General features: G+C 39.0%; 1 protein-coding gene across 5 annotated transcripts in view; it reads right to left on the bottom strand.

Annotated features, from left to right (window-relative positions):
• LCAT3 (lecithin:cholesterol acyltransferase 3) overlaps positions 1 to 26,644 on the bottom strand; it is a 118,093-nt gene that overhangs the window by 30,069 nt on the left and 61,380 nt on the right. For all 5 annotated transcript variants that reach the window (XM_089993976.1, XM_089993977.1, XM_089993979.1 and 2 more), the window contains one exon: positions 6,877 to 7,059. In XM_089993976.1, the coding sequence (XP_089850102.1) occupies positions 6,877 to 7,059 (183 nt within the window). The remainder of the gene's footprint in view (positions 1 to 6,876; positions 7,060 to 26,644) is intronic.

Below are 26,644 nucleotides of genomic sequence, written 5' to 3' on the forward strand. Positions count from 1 at the left end.
CAAACATACATTACCTCAAGAAGGGACAGAAAGCCTCAAGCACTGAAGACTTGCTTTTCTTTCTAGATTAGGCTTTTATTTCATTTAATTCAATTCATTTGGGTTTGTAATAAGGCACTTTAATTATTTGTTTAAACCCTCTGCGTAGGGTCGTACTCTCGTAGTTAGTTAATTATTTAATCAATTCTTTTCATTTTGGCAATAAAGAGTAGTTTAGATTGTGTGTTCGAATACGAAGTATTTTCCGTTCCTTGAGATCGACCCGGACTCCACCACTTGTGCAAGCCGGTTTTTATATTTTTGGTGTCTGGCTTTCACTGAATTTTCACTAAAAATATTGTTTTAAAAAGGGTTTTCATAAAACTCACACCACGGACCAAACACATCGAGATAGACTACCACTATGTCCGAGAAGCATATCTGAAAGGAGTCATAGATCTTCCATATGTAACTTCAGAATATCAGCTGGCAGATTTCTTCACCAAATCATTGTTCTCTCCGCGATTCAACTTCCTTCTTGGCAAACTTTCGGTCATTATGCCCTAAGTTTGAGGGGGGGTGTTAAATTGTAATACATAAGACAATGTATTTTATAATATATATTTTATATGTATAAAAGAAGATACATATACATATATATTTCATATATATGTACATGTATCCATCTACTTATATATATATAATATATATTCCTTTTTTTATTAGTTGTAGGGGTATTTTAGTCATTTTACGCATATTCATGTCGTTGAATATGATTGTAATTCTTCCTTTTAATTTTTCTTATTTTTGTAACTTTTTCTTTTTATTTTTTTATGTACTATTTTTGTACACAGTCAGTAGCTGACTGTGTACAGTGTACACAGTCAGCCACAGGTAAGAATAAGAGACATTGGGGTGACTCCCAACGGCTCTAATTAGAGCTAGGGCTGTAAGCCCATTGTAAAGGGACAATTTCAGTAAGGAGTTGTCTCCTTAAGCTTATAAACACTATGCATTTATTGCACTTCTTTTGTGGTGTAAAGCTTATAAACACCGCGCATTTATTGCATTTCTTTTGTGGTGTAAAGCTTATAAACACTATGCATTTATTTTGTGTCTTGAGTATTTGAATTATCAAGTTATTTGAAAACTTGATTGTTTGCAAGGATTCTTCTCTCTCTCTCTCTCTCTTCTCTCTCTCTCTCTCTCTCTCTCTCTCATTGTGCAACAACCTTCATTTCAAGTGCCTTTTTCAAAAATAGATCAGACATTTCCAGCCCCACCTGCTCTTGTAAAGTACTAGTTATTGTGCTCTCAAAAAACAACTGTGCATTTTCATTTTGGGTAGTGGCAGGCCCAACTCTGCTCCCAAGGTTATGAAAAATTAGTTCAGTCCCAATGTTGTTGGGGTAGCCATGAACAAGATCTATATTGAGTAATTCCATCAACTGCTCTACACCAGATGTAAGCTTTAGATTTTGTTCTGCAGTCAAAGAATGCTTGTCCAGAATGGATTCTAATTGCATTTGTTGTTCTATACTCTTCTTTTTCAATTCAGAGGCCAGTTTGATAGCATTTGATGAGATCTCTTGATACTTCTGGCATTCCAATGAGAGATTGCTATTCGTTCTGCACATATCAAGTACAAGACATTGGAGCACAATAATTTTGATTTGAGCTCTAAGGACATGAACTTCTTCTTGTTTGGCTGCTGACTCTTTCAGCAGAAATTTTATCTTGGTTTCAAAAGTATTCAACTGAGTACTGCTAGACTGAACAATACTGTCACGTTCTTCTCTTCTAGTTTTAAGCATGTTTGGAGCTCCTCAATCTGATTAAGCATCAATGTTTCCAGAGAAAAGACATTTTTCTTCAGCCTTTGCATTCAATGCCTCCAATATTTGCAGAGTATATGTCACGTTATCAATCTTGGCAGCTAGATTGTCCTCTTTGGCAAGGACTAATTTATCCTCCATAAGAGAATGGAAGGATTCCTCCAAACTCTTCATTTTTTCTCTCAGAACTTCTAGATCATTGTTTTTATCTAACATTGATTCTTCCAATAAACAAATTTTTTCAAAGACTTCTTCCATATTTTTCAGATTCTGCCACATAGCTGCATTTTCTTCATCTTTCTTATTACCTCTCTCTTCTTTTAGTGCTACTGCTAAACTTCCATTGGTGTACTCATTCCTGAATCCTGATTTATATTTAAAATGTTTTCTTCAGTCTTGGTAGTAGCAGCCACAGAAATAACATCAGTAATAGTACCATCTCTTAGGTTTTCTTTGTTGGCTGTTTATCTGTGAGTCTTGATGTTTCTTGATGGCATATGATAGAGTCGACTGAATGTTTCTTGATGGCACATTGAATTTTTTTGTTTTAGTAATTGGCAGATTATGAGAGTAATGATTTGTGTTCACTCCCCATCATTTGCTGTCAGTAATAGTTGCTTTAGACTGATGCATATACTTTTATAATGCAGGTATATTTGCTTGTTATTTGCTTCACTAATAACTATCACAAATTACGATCTCAACAATTATGATGATGAGGATGATTCCTTTTGCAATTTGGAGTATGAATCCTCTATACTGTTAGGAATAAGAATGTCAGACAGGGTAAGGGGTCTGATTGTCCATATCAGTTTGAAAAGCAAGGTGGAACTCAGGTTTTTATGTGCAAGCACTCAAAAATATTTATCATGGGTAATATACTCGAGTTTTTGCATATCTCATGGGAGCTCCAAAGGGACAAAGTGTTGGGATTGTCTTTTGTCCTACAGTTGCAAAAAATGCACAGTTGACAAAAAAAAATTAAGAGGGAAGTTCGACGAGTGAAAGTTTCATCAAATACATTTGAGTTTAAAAGATATCTTCTTTTGTCTCTAGTAGAATCTGAAGCACAGTTGATATTAGTGATACCTTTAAAATGGTAGAAAAAAACGATGTAGATCATAAAATTATTAGGTTTTTTTGTGCAAATGGCATACCTTTTAATGTGCTTTGATTACCGTATTGAAAAGATATTATATCAGCAGTTAGTAAAGTGTCTGAATATAAACAATCATATGAAAAAGCTCGAACAACGTTACTTGATAGTGAGAAAGAGTATGTTTACATAGAGTTAAATGAATTTTAAGAAAAATTTGGTTGGACAAATATAAAGAACAAACACCTGATAAATATACTTGCATCAAATTGTTTTGAATCGATGTTCTTATATGTGAGCAACTTTTCTAATGTACAACAGTCGGCTGCAAATATTGCCAAGTTTTTGAAGACTGGATTTAAAATTATAGGGTCTTCTAATGTTGTGCAAGTTATTACAGACAATGCAACAAATTGCAAGTTAACTGGTGAAGAATTGAGACAAACATATAAATATATTTTTTGGTCACCTTATATTGTGCACACCCTTAATTTGATCTTCAAAGATTTGGCACACGAGTTTCATTGGTTAAGAGAGACATATTTGCAAAGTAAAGAAATTGTGAAATATATCACCAATCATTGAAAAACATTAGCAATCTTTAGAAGTAATAAAAAATTGGAGCTAATAAATATTGCAAAAAGAAGGTTTGATTCACATTATACTACTCTGAAGCGCTAGCTTGATATGAGGGGAAGCTTGAGGCTTACAATCATATCAGATAGATGGAGTGAGTTGAAGCAATCTGATGAGACTATGAAAATGAGGGTTGTTACGACAGAAACAACTGTTATGATAAAGAATAGTGGAATTTTGTTCGTTTAGCATTAATGATCACAAAACCCATCTACAAGATGATCAAATTTTGTGATTATGAAGGCCTTATAATTGGTGAATTATATGAAGGCATGGACAACATGTTGGAAAAAATCAAAGACAATCTAAAAGGACAACTACATTGGTATAAAAGATTCATATGATTGTCTCAAATAGATGAGATAGAATGAATATACCCCTCCATAGTCTAGCTCACATGCTTACTCTAAAATATTACGAGTCAGAGTATCTCAAGATCCCAACACCAGGAGGGGTCAAACGAATTTCACTTGGTAAAAATTTTATTATATCTATTTAATAAAGTTTAAATTTTAAACTTTAATGATTTAATTATTTTATTATTTCATTTGCATTTTCTTGTTATAATTAAACAATTTTTTTTTGCAAAAAAAGACAATGATATCTTAGATGGTGCAATGCTCGCGCTTGAAGTCATATCTGCTGGAAATGAAGAACTCTCTAAACTTTATAGGTCACAACTTGTGGCTTTTGCATCAAGAAGTGAAATATTTAATCAGAATACAACAAAAATAGATGCATTGAATCCTACAGTGATGGTCCTTAATTGGTGGCATTTTTATTGTGGTGGTACACTCGAGTTGAGAGCATTAGCCATTAAGGTTTTATCTCAACCTATTAGCATATCTTCTGCAGAAAGAATGTGGAGCACCTATTGCTACATTCATAATGTTAAAAGAAATGGGCTCAATGAATATCGTGTTGATACCTTGGTGTATATTCATTTGAATCTTCGATTGATTGACAGGTATAATTAAAGTGTTTTGTATTTTTGTTTTGATATATTGTAAAATATTTATCTATCATTGATTATTTATTAGCATTCATATTTGGTATTCTTGTTATAAAAAGGTGCAACAATCGCTATAAAGAAGAACCTAGTTGAAAATAGGATATCAATCCAGAACTTCCTATTATAGAAGAAAATACGTTAAGATTAGAAGACATGCGTTGGAGAGATTTGAATGATAATGCACAACAATCGAGTAATATTTTCAAATCCAAAACCAAAGATAAACAACTAAGAGCTCTATTGCCTCCGATAATCATACGTACAAATGAGGTTGAAGAGGATACAAATCAATCCAATAGAGCTAGTAGAACTAGTATAGATATATAAGAGTGACCATCAGTTTCCCAAGGCCAGATTTATCGCTTATTTAACAAGAGACTTAGGCAAGGTATGCGTTATGCATCTTGTGTTTTTTATTTTTACTTTCTTCTATATATGTATTTTTTATATTTTAGATTAAGGTTTTTAAACATTTGAATTTTTTAATATATTCATTATAGGAAATGAAGGAACAAAATACATTGTCGTAGAGGGCACGGAGGACGTGATGATGCAGAAAGTTCTTCTCGATCTATTGCTGACCCGAAGGAGAAGAGAAAGATGACAGATTATTGATTGTTGACAAAGAAATGAACTCTTGAATTCTTAATTATTCTTTTGAAGATGTAGTTGAAGTAGTCCAACTTAGAAACTTTTACGTTGCTTTAGCCGTTTGGCAATGACTTTTTTTTGTCATGATCTTGTAATATTTTGTTAGTTTGATTTCGGTGATATGTACTTTTGTTTTGAAGTTTGCATGATAAAGTGAATGAGTAGATTATGTTAATTTTAAAGTTTATAACTTTATACTTTAATTAAACTTTAAAATGCTTAAAACTAAATTATGTTTTTACTTTTTAGTGCTTAAATGTGTAATTTGTTTTTTGCACTTAAAAATTTAACCGTATCTCCATGTAATCTTTGAGTTTATTGATTTCTCATTTTCTATGTTGCAGATATCACAACATCAAATAACAAGTCAATTGATACTTCTGTTGAAAAAATGTACGCTTCTTAATCAAATTTATTAGTTTTTTTAATGAATTATTTATTAAATGCTTGCATGCATTTATTAAATGGTTGCAATAGGAATGTGAATTATGATTTTTTCTTGATGTATTATTTTATTAAATGCTTGAAAGTTACAACATGATGCATTTGTTAAATAGTTGCAACATGAATATGAAATTATGAATTCTAAATTTTACTTCATATATTATTTATTAAATGTTTGCAACAAATGTATTTGTTAAATGGTTGCACTTTGCATATATGATTCATTTTTTAGATACTCATATTTTATTTTGTCAATGATAACATAAATCTTATACAACAACAACTACAACTACGCCTTCATCCCAAAACAATTGGGGTGGGCGATATGAACCAAAAAAGAAAATCATTCTGAGTCTTCCACATAAATCGTTCTCCTCCAATCATTTCTATCCAATGCCATGTCCTCGGTGAGGTTCAAAGCATTTGTATCCTTTCCTATCACCTCCATCCATGTCTTCCTAGGCCTACCCCGACCTCTTTTAACTAATATATTTTCTCATTTCTCCATCCTTCTAACTGGAGCATCATTAGGCCTTCGCCGAATATGTCCAAACCATCGTAAACGATTCTCTCTCATCTTATTTTCAATGGGTGCAACGCCTACCTTTTTACATTTTGATAAATTAAAAATATATAATTACATTTTCGCTTCCCACTCGAATCCTAGGTCGCTTCCTTATTTGCTTCCTGGGTCGCTTCCTATGTCGTTTTCGGTTTGCTTCCTAGGTCGCTTCTGGTTCTCTTCTCGCTTCTGAGACGATTCTCGGTTCGCTTCTAAGTCATCCTATGCTTCCCGCTTCCTAAAATTTTAGAAGTGTCTCGCTTCCCTCTTCCGCTCCCCGAATCACTTCCCGCTCCCGCTTCCTCGACTGGCAACTCTGGGACAAACCTATTCACAGTAAATCTGCACTTTTTCCCTTTAGAGAACAAAACGTAGCAGTTACAAAAAAAGATAAACATAAAAGAACAAACAGCACATGTTTTATGTGTTTCCAACTTTCCAGCTGAGCTGAAGGCAGCAAGATGAAAAACCATATTAACTGATTCTAATAAAAGCTGTCACATGGATAAGGCTTGGGTATGGGAATATTACCATTTTTTGTAAAGTTTTCAATATGACTAATATATAAGGGGACACCATATGGGTGCAAAAATCGAGTATTATTGACATAGAATGTAAGTCAAAATAGTTGAACACTATATAAGTCTAGAAGTAATGGTACCTCGTTATCACGTAGTGCTTCTTTGAACAGACAAATACTTTCTGTGGGACTAAATGTCTCTAATTTTACAAAAGAGACACCTTTAGAGTCAGATTGTTTTCTCCAAACCTGAATAAGGGGCTCTATTTTCCACCTGAAATCTGGATTGGGTAACATCTCATAGAATGACGGACATTCAACCAACTGCACGTGGAAAAAAAAATCCTGGTTAGCTCACGTAATGCCATCAAGGAAGCCAAATCATTACACAGTAAAACTTCTTTAGTCTATTTAAGGGCATAATCACATTGCAATAAAAAGAATCTCACAATGAATTAAAAAGAATTTCACAAATGATCCAAAGACGGTTTCATTTCCTTATCAATAAGCAGAAATCATGCTTACGAAGTGGATACTAGAAATATGAATCTAGTGCAAAAGAATGTTATACGAAGCACAAAATATGCACCAAAAACAAATAAATGCAGGCACAAACAGTCACGAATAAAGAGTACCTAGAATGAACATTAAAAAATTTCAACCACAAAACAAGCAATAGCAACCATTGCAACAACATATTGATATTGGTCATTTGCATATATCATTAATTAAGTTAGGCTGATATATAACTTGAGCACTGCACCTGTATTAACTGCTATGTCACCTGGGTAAGGAAGCGGGTGTGGGTACGGGTACGGTATGACACGGCAATTTCAAAAAATGAGGGTATGGGGATATGGCTATATATATATATATATATATATATATATATATATATATATATATATATATATATAATGTTTGGGTTTGGATCATACGTCGATCCATATTAAGGTCTGTATGTAATTTTCGAAAAAAAAAAGGGAGGGGAATGAAAATAAGGTCTATACGTGTAATTTTCAAAAAAAAGGAGGGGGAATAAAAAGTTTTTTATATAAAGGAAAAGGGGTCTCTCTCTCTCCACGAAAGAGAATGAGGAGAAGACGAAGAAGACCGACCCCAGCTCCACCGTCTCTCTCTATGAATACAAAGGAGAATAAGGAGGTGAAGAAGAAGACAAAGATAGGTACCTCTCTCTCTCTCATTCTTTCCCCTCGCCGAAAACCACAGTCGCTCGCCAGAGGCCTCTCTCTCTCTCCTCCTGCCGAGGGTGGGAAGGGGGAGGTTTGACAAGAAAAAAAATGAGTGGGTTTTGGATTGGGTCTTAGTTGGACACGACCCAACCCACAGGCCCACATACCCGTGCCGCACCCGATACCCGTACGTGTGTCGGGTCTTGTCGACACGAGTATGTGGCATGTTTTGCCATGTCTCGTTAACATAGATTAACTGCAATATACATATATATAGTCAATGATATCAGAGATATTTCAAAATATCTATTGTCGTTGTATTTTTAGCAAACGATATTATAGGTAAAATATCTTGATATTTTGAAAATAACAAAAAAATGATAATATTGAAATATTATAACAAGAATATTGGGATATTCTCATGATAATATCGCGATATTATCAATTATTGTTACTATTTTTATTTATTTTCTAATCTTAAATGTGTTTTTGTTCTTTATTTTAGTATATATGTATTTTATTATCTAAACATGATATTTTCTTACTTATTTTTGTTATTTTTATATATTTTTGAATTTTTTTAAGCCCCGAGACTTTTTTGAGATTTATCACCAACCTATAATATCACGAGAAATAGCCTCGTCGAGATATAGCAGATACTGATATTTGTGACTATGATATATATATTTTGTGTTGTTGAAAGTGCGTAGTATGAGTTGTGCGGCTCGTACGCCTTAAGGTGCATGCCTCATTTCTAATGTGGTCAAATGAGGTCAAAGGCCTCATTTGACCTAAAATAAATTACAAAAAAAAAACTTCTCTTCTCCCCCTCTTTTGCTCACCAGGCCCACACCCTTCTCTTCACTACTGGCAGCAGCCACCGCCACCAGCACGTCTCTCTCTCTCTCTCTCTCTCTCTCTCTCTCTCTCTCTCTCTCTCTCTCTCTCTCTCATCGTCCCTTCCTATGCTTCTTCTTTTTCTTCCTCCCTCCTCCTCCTTGATGTCCAATTAATTGATCACAAGTCTAGGTTTGTAAAGACTGCAATTAATTGATTGTGCATGTGCGATTAACTGACTGTGAGTGTAGGTTTGTAAAGATTGTGGAATTAATTGACTGTGCATGTGATTATGTGTGTACATGTAATTGAACGTTTATGTGTTGGTTTTTGTAAAGATTGTGTATATCAAATTGTGAATGTTAGTTTGTCATTATTTAAAAATAAATTTTTGAAAGGTAGATATACATGTAATTGACTGTATGTGTAGGTTTGTACATGTACATATAAAGATTGTGTATGTACATGTAATCTATTGTGTATGTGTAGGTTTGTAATTTTGTATATAAAGATTGTTTATGTGAATTTGTGACTATTAGTTTGTCATTAGATCACAGAAATTGAAAATAAGTTTAAGCTTTTTTTGTTGGTGTAAGTATAGATAATTAGATATGCATTATTACATATATCCTAGTGCTTGAGAAATTAGCTTGATGTTTGTTTAGAAGTTAAAACTTTAGATGGACTTTAGATTTTTTTTTATGTATTATGAATTGTTGCTTCATTAATAAAGCATTTCTTTTATTTATTTGTGTTTTTAGATTTTTTTTAAGTTTTTTAAAGTTTTTTTTAAGTTTTTGAAAATGTGTTTTTGAGTTTTACGTTTATGGTCTTTTCTTATGTCATGATAAATATATATAATTTTCATTTGCATTGTTGCAGTTGAACAATGAAAAAGGACCCTGGAGAGGATCATGGAACTAAAGCACTAAATCACACCAAGGATAAGAAATACGACACGTAATATGCAATTACTGTGAGAAAGAGACTACAAGTGGCATTTCAAGGTTGAAACATCATTTAGCCCGCACAAGCCAGTGTAATTCCATGCAACAGAGTTCTAGATGATGTGAAAAGGTTTTTTAAGAATTATCTAGGGGATCATAAGGAAACAAGAGGAATAGAGGAAGTAGGAGTGTTTATTTTGGTTTAGCATCATCAATGGCTTATAATGTGGATGTTGGATCAAGTAGTATGTAAAAACCAAGCACAACTGGTCCCATTGACCAATTTGCACAAAATCAAGCATGACAGACCACAATTAATAACGCATTCAAAAGGGATGAGAGAAAAGACGTATGTTGTGCCATTGGGAGGTTTTTTTATGCAAATTCCTTATCATTTAATCTCTTTAATGGCCCAATTTTTTGGTCCAATGCTAGAAGTTGTTGCAAACTATGGGTGAAGGTTAAAACCACTTTCTTAGTATGAGATCAGAACATGGATTTTGAAGGATAAGGTACAGTCTACTCATGAAATGTTAAAAGAGTTAAAAAAAGAATGATTCAAAGTTGGTTGCAGCATTATTGGATAGATGGCATGGGAAGAAATTTGATTAATTTTCCAATGAATAGCTTTCAGAGACAATGTTTTTGAAGTCTTTTGACATCAGTGCCATAAAAATAACTGTTGAAAATTTGTGTAAGTTGATTGAATAAGTTCATGAAAAGTACGTGGTGCAATTCATTACAAATAATGCACCAAATTATGTGGCAACTGAAAATATGTTAACAACAGATAAAACATTTTTTTGGGCACCATGTGCAACGCATTGCTTGGATTTGATGTTAAAAGATATTGGGAAATACCAATTTTTAAAGATACAATAGAAAAAGCAAAAAAAATCACAAGATACATCTATAGCCATGCATGGATCTTAAATTTGATGAGAAAGATCACAAAGAAGAGAGAATTTCTATGTACAACCATCCAGGGGTGAAGCCCAAAATCCAAGTTAGGGTGGGCATAGATCTCTCTCTCTCTCTCTCTCTCTCTCTCTCTCTCTATATATATATATATATATATATATATATATATATATATATATATATATATATATATATATATATATAGATAGAGAGATAGAGAGAGAGAGAGAGAGGTGGGTGGTTGGTTAGGGGGGAGAGAGAGGAGGGCACAACATTGGGGTTAGGGTGGACGCTATCCAACATGACCTAGACCACCTTATTGGGATTTTTGGGTCAGGGTGGGCAAGACCAATATGTAGCTTCGCCCCTACAGCGATCACTCATTTTGCCACATCATATCTCACACTTACTAGCATTAGATGCCACAAGAAAGAGTTGAAGTCATTGTTCTTGTCTTCAGATTTCATATCTAATTATTATAGGAAGCCCGATGCTAAGAATATTGCTCATATTTTGATTAATGGTCATAATTTTTGGGTTGTCATATCACATGCAATTAAAGTTATGTTGCCTCTCTTGAAAGTATTGCGATTAATGGATGCAGATGGGCCTATCATGGGACTTTTTTACGATACAATGAATAGAGCAAAGGAAGAAATTTATTTGAACCTTAGTAATGTTGAAAGAAAATATACACCTATTTGGGACATCATTGATAAACGATAGGATTTGCAACTCCATAAGCCACTCCATAAGCCTTTGCATGCAGCTTATTATTTAAATCATCATTTTCATTATGCTAAAAACTTCACCCCAAATAGAGAAGTTACGACTGGTTTCTATGATTGTGTTGAAATAATGGTTTTTTATGCAAATGTTTGATTGAAAATTACAACACAAATAGATGCATTTAGAAAGGCAAAGGGGTTGTTTCGTAGACAGGTATTTGTTACAACAAGAAAACTAAGAAGTCCTAGTAAGTTTGCAATTATGTTGTTAATAAATATAATACTAGTTTTACGTTTTACTTTTTTGTTATTTGTGAGATTCTTATTGTTTTTATCACTTTTTCATTGTTTTATTTTAATGTAGCCAATTGGTGGAGTTCATTTGGACATGAAAATCCTGAACTGATGAATTTTGCAATTTGAATTCTAAGTTTGACATGTAGATTCTTCCAACTATGCTTAGTATTATACACATATTGATCATAATAACAATTGTAATCCTTAGACCCACTATTTAGATTCGAATAACTAGAAAATAAACTTTCTAGTTCACCCAGAAAATAAATATCAATGTCAATCTAAAAAATGTTATTTTCAATATCAAAATATACGGAATAACTATCACCATTACTATCCTTAACCCAAGATGGGTTAGCAAAATAGTTTTATTTATAAAATCAAAAGTCATTTTCTTTTTTAGATTGACACGAGTCTTTGACCCAATTCAAAATAAGAAAATTCCAAAATAAATAATAGGGATCATCCATGAATCACCCATTAGAATTGGGTCAAGAGATTGGGCAAACGATTCACTGACAAAAGGAAAAATTAATGATCAGGCTGATAAGACAATCAAAATCCGGGATCAAGTAGAAAGGATTATGAAAGACAAGAAAAAAAAGCGGAATCACAGAAACATATTTGGCAAATATCTAAAAAAGGAAGTGCCCAATTAATTCCTAAATGGAACTCTTTTATGAAATCTTTCATTGAAAGAATATATACATGGGCATCATTCTATGTATCACTAACATTTACAAGATCAATGTACAATTTTTTTTACTCAACAGAAAAGATTCTAAATAGATACACTTACAATGATGAAACAAAAGAAAAGGATACTAATGAAACGAGTCCAAATATAATTTTGTTCATTTCAACTATAAAATCTCTTTCTACTTATAGTCTTATACTACTACTATTAGTAGTAATAGTCATTCACCGATTTATTGCGACTTATCTTCTTTGTCCCAAGCCTGTGTTTTACAAATTATTGCAAACCCAAGTTAGTAACAAATATAAGTCAGAATCCATATTTCAATAATAAAGAACATATTCTTTTATTAAGAATAGAATAAAAGACTATTTCCATACACGGGGAATATTTGATTCTTAATCAAAACACAAGAAACTGCGGAATTCTGGAATGAATTAATGGAAAAAATGGTTTAGGAACCATTATCAATACAATTTATCTTGTCTCCTCATTCAGTCGTGAATTAGATCTCGCTGGGATTATCCGTGGGGGATAGGCTTTCTACATATCCATTGTCTAAAGGGGAATGCTTTTTATAAGTTGTAGCAAAAAACAAACTTCATAGAAGTCAATATATGAAGAACTAAGTATGGCCTATATACTAGATTCTACGGATAAAGGATCTAATTGATAGAAGAAGCATCGTAAAGATCAATTATTGAGGTTTTGGGCCGATACAATAAGACATGCTTACTATTAGGGCATGAGGTTTGAGGTGGTCGGATCTAGATCTTGATCCAGATCCATATCACTCACATCATTGTTCGTGTCTCCTAGTTCCCTATTGTATTTTATTATATATTGTGTTCCTAAAATACCCTTTATTAGTCTTTTTATATTTTGTGTTAATAAATAAGGGTGTTTTAGTAAAGATGTATTTTAGTGTAAAGTGAATATACATACTCACAATGAGGCACGATTTTCTCATATTGGGAATCATGAAAGTTCAGCCCAAACCTTCCTCTTGTCTTCTTTCTCTCTGCAGGAACCTCAGAAAACCTCAATGTAACATGGTATCAGAGCCATGATCCATAGTGGGGCTAGAAAATCTTGGTGACCTTCAAGATTTGATCTTTCTTTCTCCAGGTAACAATGGAGTCTTCTATTCTTTTCTCTTTTCGTCTCTTTTCTTTTCTTTTTCTCTCAAATTTGTGTCTCTTCTCTTGGTTCTTAATTCTTAAATCATATTTGCGTATTTTTTTATTCTCTAATCTCTCTTTATCTTCGTTTTCTCGCTATTTCTTTCCCTTTAAATCAGATTTGTGTATTTCTTGACTCTTTCTTTTCTCCCTAAGATCTTGGATTTGAAATCTCTTATAAATTTCGGCTCGTTTGTGTTTTGGGTCGCATCTTTTTGGCCGAACCAGATTTATCAGATTTGAAAAATGTATCAAATCTGAAAAACAGATTGCCATCACCTATGGACAACAATTCTTGTTTTACATCATTCAAAAAAAAAGGGATTCCAAGTTGACCTTGAAGCATGATTTCATTAAGATATTCTATTTGCAGCGGTATATCTAATTTATTGCTCACGTTTCTTTCTGCAAAAAAAAAAACAAAAAGAAGGCGTGACTTTTATTATTGCCAATTACTGTCGCTAATTTTCTGCATCTTGGTTATTGATTATCTCATTTTCTTAATTATTTGTTGTCCTATTTTGTTCATTTTGCATTGATTCTTTATTCACCTGTCATGGATTCAAGTTCCTCTTCAGGATCCATCTCTGCTAACTTTCTTAGCCAATTAATTTCTGAAAAAATGAATAACTCCAACTACTTTACCTAAAAAAGATAGATTATTTCTTTTTATTAGGAGTCAGGGTCTCGCTGGTCATATTGATGGATCAGTTGCTGCTCCATTTGAGTTTCTTATGCAGGAAGATAAAGATGACAAAGGGGCTGTAACTGCAACGAGGACCGTTAGGAATCAAGATTTTGTCAACTAGATAAAGAAGGATCAAGCCTTAGTAGCCTAAATCACTTCGACCCTATCTCAGGAGGTATTAGTGGAAATTCCAGATGATTGCACTGCAATGACGTTATGAAATACATTACAACAAACCTATTCACTGATTTCAGAGGCCAAGATCATTTATTTAAAAAGAGAATTTTAGATATTGAAGAAGGATACATCCATGTCTATTATGGAATATTTCAATAAGATCAAGTCCATTACAGATCAGCTAGCGTTAATTGGATGTCAAGTGTCAGAGAAGGACAAAATTCAGCAAGCTCTAGTTGGTTTGGGACCCGAATTCCATGTGTTGTCCACTACTTTACATTATACTAGGACCGTTTGTACTTTTGATGTTCTGAAAGTCAAACTCCTCAGTTATGAGATGTCGTTGAAAGGGACGTTAGATACAGAAAAGACTAAAGCAGATTGCCATGATGTGTTGTTTACGAGATCCTTTTCAGGTTGTAGACGAGAAGAAGGACATGGTAGAGGCAGAGGTTACAATCAGGGAGGCCGAGGAATTCTTCTTACTCCCATCCCTCCAAGAAGAAGAGGTGCATTCAATAATAACATTTTTACATGCTACATTTGCAAAAAAAAAGGACATGTAAAAGCAAAGTGTTGGTTCAAAGATGATTTGAGGTACAATCTTGAAGCTAAAGGCAAATATTTACCTACTGCTCAAGGGTAGAACATGGAGCAAATTGGCCCTGGCAAAGAGCTTTTGTTGGTTGCCCTTTCCGGACTCAGTTTCAAGCAAAACGATTAGGGTGTTTGGTATATTGATTCAGGAGTTGTCAGTCATGTCACAGGTGAGGTAGTGATGCAGAGCAGGCTATACCGCGTGACCCTGGCACGGCCAGGGAACCCGACCCACCACAAGGGATGGACGATCGGGTCCAGCAGCATGACCTGATCGCAAGTAAGGTGACTCGATGCAGGGATGTACGACGCACCTACTCCAAAAGAGGGAAGGCCCAGATCGCCACCGATTCGACTCCAAACTGAAGCGGTCTCGGGTCTGGACCAGAGACCCGGATCTAGTAGAAGTCTTTAAAGCCCTGTTCTAGGGTTGCGTGAAAGGGGGATTTTTGAAGAAGAGCAACAGCCTTTATGTTTTCTGGTTTGTTTTCTTCCAGCCAACTTTTCCATTTGTTTTCTTTATTCCATTCAATTGTTTGATCCCTTTTAGTTTACATTCTTTATTGTCCCTTTAAAGCTTCCATTGAATAAAATAAGCCCCATCGTTTCGGTGGGCCTTTACTTTTTTTTTCATATTTTGCACCTTGCACAAACACGAGAGTCGTGCCTCGTCAGTCGACATCACGGAACGAGCAAGCTGATCCTCTTTGTTGCATCAAAGTGGTATCAGAGCCCAATGTCCCCTTCTTCGTCAGCAATATGGTTTAAAAGGCGAAGAGCGATCCGGCGAATGGAAACGAGCAGGAGGATGCCGACAACGAGGGTCTAATGTTGCGTATGATAGAGATGATGACCAGAATGGAGGAAAACATGTCGCGAATGAACAGAGAGATAGTCGGGATATCGAAGCAGCTAGACGGAATTGAAGATCGACTAGTTGCCCTTGAAACACCGATGGAGAGACACGCGGCTTCAACCCCAACGCTGGGGGCAGATCTGGTCGACAGCGCAGCGACCCATGGGAACCCTATCGTTGCTAAAATGGGTCAGTCGATGCACCTTCAACCTACTCGATTCACTGCCTCGCCTTCGGTTCTCCCTCCTTATTCTGATTTGAATCCTCCACTCTAGTCGAATCAGGGAATCACAGCAGGTACGCCGCATCACTCGGGTGTACCACCATCATTGCAGTCGGTCCCTGCGGCTGCACTACAGGCCAGACCTGCTCTGCAGGACCCCAACGTTACGCTGGGTCCTGCCGAGAGTCCGGGCTCGTGGCCGCAAGTCACTGTGACGGCACCACTGAGTGGGTCGTGCCAGCAGGGTCCCAGCATCACGTCGGGCCTTGCTGTCAACCCGGGTGTGTCGGCCCGACCCGGGAAGGCAATTTTTTTTTTTTATGAATCTGTGCGTGGAAGCAAGAAAGCAGCAAACCACTGACCAGGCCCGGACCCGAGTTCGTGAACATAGGACCCGGGCCCGCGTTTCGGGGACCACCCTTTGGGTCCTTGGGAGCGAGTCCGAGTATCGAAGCCCCTAACCCGACTTACCCAGTTGGGTTTGGTTCGCGGTTCGCCCCGAACCTGACCCAACCCATTCATTTTGAGCCTCAAAATGGACTCCTTACCATGGTTGCCAGCTGAGGAAGCGGGAGCGGGAAGCGATACGGGAAGCGGGAGCGGGAAGCGAGGCACTTTCAAAATTTTAGGAAGCGGGGAAGCGTGGGACCACTTAGGACCGATTTGGGAAGCGACTTAGGAAGCGTCTCAGAAGCGACCTAGGAAGCGTCTCGGAAGCGAGGGGGAAGCGAAAAAAATAAAAATAAAAAATACAAAATACAAAAAAATTGAAAAAACAGGGGAACCGAGGGGGAAGCGTGGGGGAAGCGTGATGGGAAGCGTGCTTCCCTTTAATGGGAAGTGCGTCCCCCATTAAAGGGAAACGCGTCCCCCATTAAAGGGAAGCGCGCTTCCCAAAAAAGGGGGACGCTTCCCCCCACGCTTCAGAAGTGCGACGTTTCGCGCTTCCGAAGCGCACTTCTGGGAAGCGCGCTTCCCCTTTTAGCTAGGCGCTTCCGGTAACCCTGCTCCTTACCGACCTAAACCCATATCGGACCCGGACGGAACTCCAGTTTGGATTTGAGTCAGGTCAGGACCAGACCCATACTCATATGGACCGTGGATCGAGTTCAAACCAGACCTTTTATCCCCACAACTCGATCCCCGATCCGACCTATCCAAATCTGGGTCTGACGCATAGTTTAGGACTAGACCCGATCCGGATCCAATCGGTTGATTCATCCCAATACTACACTATCCAAACCCGGTACCCTCACCAGACCCAAGCCGTTAACCCACCCCCGATCCAGAACCTCGTACCAAACCCGATCCACTGCCCCTATCCCAACCCAGATCCATATTATCCCGTTCCTAACCACTTAGAGCCTGAGACCCGGCAGCCCCATTCCCCTTACTTTGGACCATGGTTGCCAATTGAGGAAGCGAGAGCGGGAAGCGAGGCACTTTCAAAATTTTAGGAAGCGGGGAAGCGTGGGACCACTTAGGACCGATTTGGGAAGTGTCTCGGAAGCGACCTAGGAAGTGTCTCGGAAGCGAGGTGGAAGTGAAAAAAATAAAAATAAAAAATACAAAAAAATTGAAAAAAACAGGGGAAGCGAGGAGGAAGCGTGGGGGAAGCATGATGGGAAGCGCGCTTCCCATTAAAGGGAAGTGCGTCCCCCATTAAAGGGAAACGCACTTCCCAAAAAAGGGGGACGCTTCCCCCCACGCTTCGGAAGCGCGACGTTTCGCGCTTCCCCTTTTAGCTAGGCGCTTCCGGTAACCCTGCTTTGGACCTCCTGTCATACCGATGCCACAACGTCGGCCACTGATGGCTCCCACCCACGGGCCAGCCAGACTGAGGCAGATTCAGCAAGGACCGGCGCGACCTGAGTGTCGACCACATGTCGTTGGAGTTCGTCAGCACCAGCATCCAGGCGAGCAGTACCGCGCAGAGGGTGATGAAGCAGTGTGGGATGACGACGTTTTTTGGAACGAACATCCTGCAGGAATGGTGGAGACCCGTCAGCAGATAACACCAAAGCACCCCTCCACCTATGGGGTGAAGCTCGACCTTCCAGAGTTCGCAGGACGATTCGATGCAGAGCAGTTCTTCGACTGGTCCGATGCCGTACAGTTTTTCTTCGATTACCACATGGTAGCTGAACATTGTCGTGTTTCTTTAGCATCCACCCGATTGAGGGGCCTAGCGCAGACATGGTGGGTTGAACTGCAGAGGTCGAGGGAACGGCAGGGACTAGAGCGCGTACAGACATGAGAGGAGATGCAGAGATTGATGCAGTCAAAGTTTGTGCCTTCAGACCACGCCGAGCGAGCCTACAAGGAATACCTGACCCTGCGTCAAGGCACTCGTACCGTATCGGAGTACACTGCTGAGTTCCATCGTCTATCCCTGTGAGTGCATATCGAGGAGACTGCCCGTTAGTAGGTTACGAGGTATATTTCTAGTCTTCGTCCTACTATTTCTAACGATTTTAGTTGTGTCACAGTCAAGACATTAGATCAGGCAAGCAGTTACACCATGAATGTTGAGGAAAAGTTGAAAAGAAGACAGGAATATAGGACCTCCCGTATTGACCAGTCCAGTCGACCCAAGTCGAGTTTCGCAACCAGGAGAGCAAACTCCCCTACGAAGATTCCAAGTCCACACCTAGAGTAGATCCTAGCAAACCTGACGAGTCTGGCACCGCATACAATACCAGATCCAAAGTCAAACCTAGCGAGTCTACCATCTGGTGTTTTAGATGTCAGGAGTTATAGCATGTCGCATCTAAGTGTCCTACTGTGAACAAGTTCGCCCACCTTGTCGAGGGTATTGTTGAGTCAGCATCTGATAGTGAGAGTGAGGGTGAGTCATTAGTTGAGGAAGAGGATGAGAGGAAAGTTGTAGATTTCGATGACAACATCGAGAACTTATTGTCCATCAGTCACATTTTGACTACACCCCGTGAGCCGACAACTGAAAAATGGTTGCGGAACAACATTTTTAGAACCCGGTGCAACTGTGAGGGTCACGCCTATGATGTTATCATCGATACTGGGGCGTGTGAGAATATGGTGTCCGAGAGTGTCGTGTCCACCCTAAACCTGAAAACGGAAAAATTGTCCCAACCTTACAAAATGGCATGGTTTAAGAGAGGGAACGAAGTTCTCATCACCCAGCGTTGTCCAGTTCGGTTCTCTACGGGGGAGCATTACCACGATAAGGTGCGGTGTGATGTAGCCTCTATGAGTGTGTGTCACATCCTTTTGGGGCGTCCCTGGCAATTTGATCGCAAGACTGTTCATGATGGTCGTCGGAACACTTACTCCTTTATCTTTAAGGGTCATAGAATAGTCCTTCTCCCTATCAAGGAGACCGGTTTTCCCACTGTGGATAAGCCTTAGTGAGTTCCCTGACTTGTGGGCCTATCTTATCGGTCTTTCTTGAGCCATTGTTGGGAGGATGGTTATTGCTATGCCCTGGTGGCTAAGCCATCGATGAGTACGTCGTTGCCCGTTCCCGCGGACATCGCCCCCATTGTTAAGGAGTTTCGCGACATTATGCCAGACGATCTCCCTGATTGTCTACCTTCGATGAGGGTGGTTCAACACGCAATTGTCTTGTCCCGGGGTCTAGTCTCCCTAACCTCCCTGCGTACTGCATGAACCCAACTGAACATGCTGAGTTGTTGAGGCAGGTCCAGGAGTTACTGCAAAAGGGTTTTATTTGTGAGAGTGTGAGCACTTGCGTCGTACCCGCCCTGCTCACCCCTAAGAAAGATGGGTCCATGCGCATGTGTGTTGATAGTCGTGCGATCAACCGCATTACTGTCAAATACCGTTTTCTCATTCCTCGTTTGGACAATATGTTTGACATGTTGGCTAGTGCCTCTATCTTTTCCAAAATTGATTTAAAAAGTGGGTACCACCAAATCCGTATCCGAGAGGGGGACGAGTGGAAAATGGCATTCAAGACACGCGATGGGTTGTATGAGTGGTTAGTCATGCCCTTTATGCTATCAAATGCCCCTAGTACTTTCATAAATATGATGACCCAAGTGTTGCGTTAGTGCATAGGGAAGTTTGTTGTTGTCTATTTTAATGACATTTTGATTTATAGCTCGTCGTTGTCCGATCATTTAAGTCACTTGTGTCAGGTCTTGGAGATTTTAAGAAGGGAAAAATTGTATGTCAATGCTAAAAAGTGTGAGTTTATGACGCCAAGTGTCGTATTTTTGGGTTTTATTGTGTCTTCGGATGGAGTTAAGGCGGATCCCGCCAAGGTCCGTGCGATTGTGGAATAGCCTACCCCAAAGACTATAGGAGAAATCTGTAGTTTCCATGGGTTAGCCACTTACTACCGCCGTTTTGTGAGAAACTTCAGCACCCTCATGCCCCCCATCACGGAATGCCTAAAGGGTTCTAGTTTTCATTGGAAAAAAGCCCTCACACTCATCAAGGAGAAAATGACCTTAGCCCTCCCTGATTTTAATGCAGTCTTTGAGGTTGAGTATGATGCCTCCAAAGTGGGAATTGGTGCAGTCCTGAGTAAAAACCGTAAACCCATTGCTTTCTTCAGTGAAAAACTGACTCAAGCCAGGTGCCAATACTCCACTTATGATGTTGAGTTTTATGTCGTGGTACAAGCCCTTCGTTATTGGAGGCATTATCTTATTTATAAGGAGTTTGTCTTGTACACGGATCACGAGGCATTAAAGTATTTGAATAGTCAAAAGAAATTGAGTGTTTGGCATGCCAAGTGGGTCAGTTTCTTGCAGGAGTACACTTTCACCATTTGTCATCAATCTGGTACTCTAAATAAGGTAGCTGACGCACTTAGCAGGAAGAATAGCCTTTTGATGACTATGTCTGTGCAGGTCATCGGGTTCGAGCAGTGCAATGAGTTGTACCCGACAGATCCTGACTTCCAGCAGGTCTAGGAGGGGTGTCTCTGTCCTGATAGCACAGCCGATCCACGATTTAGTATTCATAATGGTTACCTTTTTCGAGGTAATAAGTTATCTGTGCCTGCATTCTCCCTTAGACTCCAATTGATTTTTGAGTTACATGAAGGGGGACTAGCTGGGCATTTTGGACATGATAAGACGTTCGTCCTGTTGGATGAGTGGTACTTTTGGCCCAAAATGCGTAAAGACGTTGTCAAGTTTGTTCAGAGTTGTCGAGTGTGTCAGGTGTCCAAGGGTCGTCGTCAGAATAGTGGCTTGTATACTCCGTTGCCCAACCCTGAGCGGCCCCAGGAACATGTGTTCATGGATTTTATTGTGGGTCTTCCCAGGACCTTGCATCGTTTTGATTCCATCTTAGTTGTGGTTGACCGATTTTCCAAGATGGCTATCTTTGTCCCGTGTAAGCGAACCATTGATGCTTCGTTAGTAGCCTTATACTACTTCAAGGACATAGCTCGTTTTCATGGATTGCCTCACACGATCGCATCAGATCGTGACACGCATTTTATGAGCCATTTTTGAAAATCGTTATGGGCCTGATTGAAAACCAAGCTCCAGTTCAGCAGTGCATAACACCCTCAAACGGATGGCCAAACCGAAGTTGTGAACCGAACCCTAGGGAACTTGTTACAGAGTCTTATGGGGGAGAATGTCAAAACATGGGACCTAGTCTTGCCTTAAGCCGAATTCGCATATAACAGTTTCATCAACCGGTCCACGGGCATGTCTCCTTTTCAAGTGGTTTATGGTCGGTCACCCACTCATGTCGTAGATCTAGCACCAATGTCCAGTCCCCCCGACCCAACCCCAGACGCCTTTGATGCCGTTGAATACATGCGTAATATACATAGGCAAGTCCGAGCCAAACTCGTTGAGAGTTACGAAGCTTACAAAGCTTTCGTTGACCAAGGTCATCGAGATATCCAGTTCTAAGTAGGCCAGTTAGTTTGGGTCGTCAGAGTCGACTTCTTCCCAACCAGGAGAGAATGATGCAGAGCAGGCTATACTGCGTGACCCTGGCACGGCCAGGGAACCCGACCCACCACAAGGGATGGACGATCGGGTTCAACAGCATGACCCGATCGCAGGTAAGGTGACTCGATGCAGGGATGTACTGCGCACCTACTCCAGAAGAGGGAAGGCCCAGATCGCCACCGATCCGACTCCAAACTGAAGTCGTCTCGGGTCCGAGTCTGGGTCCGGACCCGAGACCCGAATCCAGTAGGTGCCTTTAAAGCCCTGTTCTAGGGTTGCGTGAAAGGGGGATTTTTGAAGAAGAGCAGCAGCCTTTACGTTTTCTGTTTTGTTTTCTTCGAGCCGACTTTTCCTTTTGTTTTCTTTATTCCATTCAATTGTTTGATCCCTTTTAGTTTACATTCTTTATTGTACCTTTAAAGCTTCCATTGAATAAAATAAGCCCCATCGTTTCGGTGGGCCTTTACTTTTTTTTCATCTTCTGCACCTTGCACGAACACGATAGTCTTGCCTCGTCAGTCGACATCACGGAACGAGCAAGTCGATCCTCTTTGCTGCATCAGGTATGTAAATTCTCCAAACTAATTTCTTATTCTAGTAAACATAACATTATTATTGGAGATGGTAGATGTGTTAGATTTCACTAGGATCTGTCACACGTGAAAGAGAGATGAAAGAGCGAGGAGTTGCGGTTGTCATGATTTCCAATAATGAAATCGTGACCTAAAACATGTATATATATCCTTTGTTTACAGTATGGGTCGGGTCTGATATATTATCCAGACCCGAAATACAAAATAACAAATACAAGTAAAGAATACATAGACAAATATACTTTTTCACCCCCCTCAAGTTGATCATGGTGTTGAACCATAAACAACTTGTCTTTAAGTGTTCAAAAATGATCCTTGGTCAAGCCTTTTGTAAATATGTCTGCAACTTGTCTTTCAGTGTTAACAAATTCGGGCTCGATCTCCGAGCGAGCCTACAAGGAATACCTGACCCTGCATCTCATGGGAGGAGATGCAGTCAAAGTTTGTGCCTTCAGACCACGTCGAGCGAGCCTACAAGGAATACCTGACCCTGCGTTAAGGCACCCGTACCGTATCGGAGTACACGGTTGAGTCCCATCGTCTATCCCTGCGTTTCTGGTCTTCGTCCTGCTATTTCTGACGATTTTAGTTGTGTCACAGTCGAGACATTAGATCAAGCAAGCAGTTACACCATGAATGTTGAGGAAAAGTTGAAAAGAAGGCAGGAATATAGGACCTCCCGTAGTAACCAGTCCAGTCGACCCAAGTCGAGTTTTCCAACCAGAGGAGCAAGCTCCCCTAGGAAGGATACATAGACAAATATACTTTTTCACCCCCCCTCAAGTTGATCATGGTGTTGAACCATGAACAACTAGCCTTTAAGTGTTCAAAAACGATCCTTGGTCAAGCCTTTTGTGAATATGTCTGCAACTTGTCTTTCAGTGTTAACAAATTCGGGCTCGATCTCCTTTTCTTCAACCTTTTGTCTCACAAAATGTTGATCTATCTCAATGTGCTTGGCACGACTGTGATGAACCGAATTGAATGACATGTTGAAAGCACTTTGATTGTCGCACAGCAAGACAGACCGAGAGATCACTTCTCCCACTTCAGTTAGCAAATGTCCGACTCATGTGACTTCAACAGTAGCGGCAGCTATAGATTTGTACTCAGCCTCAGTACTTGATCTAGCAATGGCCTTTTGTTTTCTACTGCTCCAGGATACTAAATTTCTTTCAATGAAGATGCAATATCCTGATGTAGACCTTCGTTCATCTGGATCCCCTGCCCAATTTGCATCACAATATACAGTAATATCGTGCATGTCCTTGCCAGATGGTTTTAGAGAATATATCAATCTATCCCCAACTGTTCCTTTCAGATATTTGAGTATCCTTTTAACAGCCTCCATATGCCCAGTATGCGGTTCATACATGAACTAAGACACCTGATTGACTGAATAAACAATTTCAGGTCGAGTGAGTGTGAGATACTGTAACATCCCTATTAGACTGCGGTACCTGGTGGGATCCTCACACAAGTCTTCATCATGAGCGCTCAGTTTTTAGTGAAGAATACTTGGAGTCCCTAGAGGTTTACAATCCTTCATACCTACTTTGGTTAGAACGTCCATCGTATACTTGTGTTGGGTGAGAGTCAACCCATCAGCTCGGCTGTCAACTTCAACTCCAAGAAAATAACGCAGGTCACCAAGGTCTTTCATTTTGAATCTCTGACTCAGAAGTTTCTTGACTTCTTTGATATGATCCTCAGAGTTTCCTGTGAAGACAATGTCATCAACATAAATTAGCAATAAGGTGATTATATTTTGCCCTCTAAAGATAAACAATGAGTGATCTAGTAGGGAGTGAGCAAAGTCATGCTTCTGAATCTCAAGAGAGAAGCTACCAAACCAAGAGTGAGATGCTTGCTTTAGGCCATAGATAGCCCTTTTTAGTCTGCATACATTTGTCTTACAATCTTCCTCACAGTATCCAGGTGGTTGTTCCATGTAAACTTCCTCTTTCAAATCTCCATGCCAAAATGCATTCTTAACATCAAGTTGACTCAGTGTCCATCCATATGTTCAACAGCTAAAGAAAGAATGATTTGAATCGTTCTCATTCTCACTACTGGACTAAAAGTCTCATCATAGTCTTGTCCTGCTTCTTGTGTGAAACTCTGCCACGAGTCTTGCCTTGTATCGTTCAATGGTCCCATCTGGTTTATACTTTATTTTATAGACCCATTTGCATCCTACCACGTTTCTGTCAGGCGGTCTAGGAGCAATTTCCCAGGTTCCACATTCATGCAAGGCTTGCATCTCATCATTCATGGCTTCTACCCATTTCTTAGAAGTGGTTGCCTGGTAGTACATAATAGGTTCATCCTCCTTATTGAGAGCGGTCAAAAAGAGTTTAGTTGAAAATCCATGGAGAAATTGTTGTAGCTGACCCACCTATCAATAGGTTGTCGCATGCGAGTGGATCTCCTGATGTCAATGATGTGTGAGGAGGTAGGTGGAGCCTCTTGAGCCCGATTTAGGAGTCCTGAAGCAGTCGTTCTTTGTCTAGTGTAGGAAATGGCGTTGTACCTTCCCAATTCCAATGGTGGTGGTGCTTCACAGTTCTGCGATTCTGATGTACCAACGATCGTGGGACTCTCTTGTTCGTGTTGCACACAGTCTGAATGACATTCTTCATTTGAATTATCAAAGAGCTCTGAATTCAGCCAAGGGTAATAAACTTCAACTGAAGAAGAGGACATGTCACATGTGCCAATTTTATGATCGAAGTTTAGCTCGTCAAAAACATTTCTCGAGATTTTGATGTGTCTGCTAATGGGATCATAACATCTGTATCCTTTGTAGTCATCCGCATATCCCACAAATCTACACTTCTGAGCCTTATGCTGAAACTTGTTTGTCAATGACTGATCAATATACACATAGCAAACACATCCAAAAACACGTAAGTCATGATAATTAGGATGAATTCCAAAAAGGCAATGATAAGGAGACTTGTTGTCTAAGACAACCATGGGCAGTCTATTTATCATATGTACAGCTGAATGAAAGGTTTTTGTCCACAAATTAGTGGGAAGATGACTGTCATGAAGCATACTCATCGCACTTTCAACAATATGCCTATGTTTGAGCTCAGCAATCACATTCTATTGTGGCGTGTGTGGGCAGGACACTCTTATTCCTATCCCATTATTTTGAAGAAAGGAAATGAAGTCATTGGACGTGAACTCCCCTCCTCCGTCACATTGGAAAAATTGAATGGACTCGAAGAATTGATTTTTTACTAAGGACAGGAAGTTTTGAATCAAAAGGAAAGCTTCAGACTTATTTTTCATGAAGTATATCCAAGTGTATCGAGAGTAACTGTCAACAAAAATTAGATAGTACTTGCTTCCAGATCCAAAGATGACGGGAGCAGGCCCCCATACATCAGAACATATTATTTCAAAAGTATTTGAAGCTTTCTTGTTAATGGAAGGAAAAGGTAATACATGACTTGCATAAAAGACAACTGAAACACTTTTGACTTCTCTCTTCCACATTGAGACTTTCTTTTGGAATGAGATTATTAGAAACAAGTTTCTCAATAAAATGACTCCCACAATGCCCTGAACGACTGTGCCATAGAGAAGGCTTATTACATTCATAAATACTAAGAACATTTTCATAAAGACATAACTCTAATGGAGACTTCAAATCAGGGTGAGCAGGACAGGCAGGATGACATGGATCTTCTTGAAAGACATATGTATTGCCTTGTCTCTTTCCTTCAGCGAATGCTTCCCTTGTGCGAAGGTCCTTGACCTGCACAGAGAAGGGAGTAAATTCGACTGAAGCATGATTATCATCAACAAGTTTAGAAACAGAGACAATATTTTTCTTGATATTGGGAGCATGAAGGACATTGGAGAGTTCAAGAGTAGAATGTGACATGGGGATGATAGACTTTCAAATGTGAGTAACAGGGTGGTAAGATCCATCTCCAGTGACAATCTTACGTTTTCCAAAATAGGGAATAGGTTTGAAAAGTTTACCTACATCACCGGTCACATGAGTTGTTGCCCCAGAGTCAACGAACCAAGTTC

The sequence above is a fragment of the Nuphar pumila genome, chromosome 17, assembly GCF_984573655.1.
Source record: "Nuphar pumila chromosome 17, dmNupPumi1.hap1.1, whole genome shotgun sequence".
Lineage (NCBI taxonomy): Eukaryota > Viridiplantae > Streptophyta > Magnoliopsida > Nymphaeales > Nymphaeaceae > Nuphar > Nuphar pumila.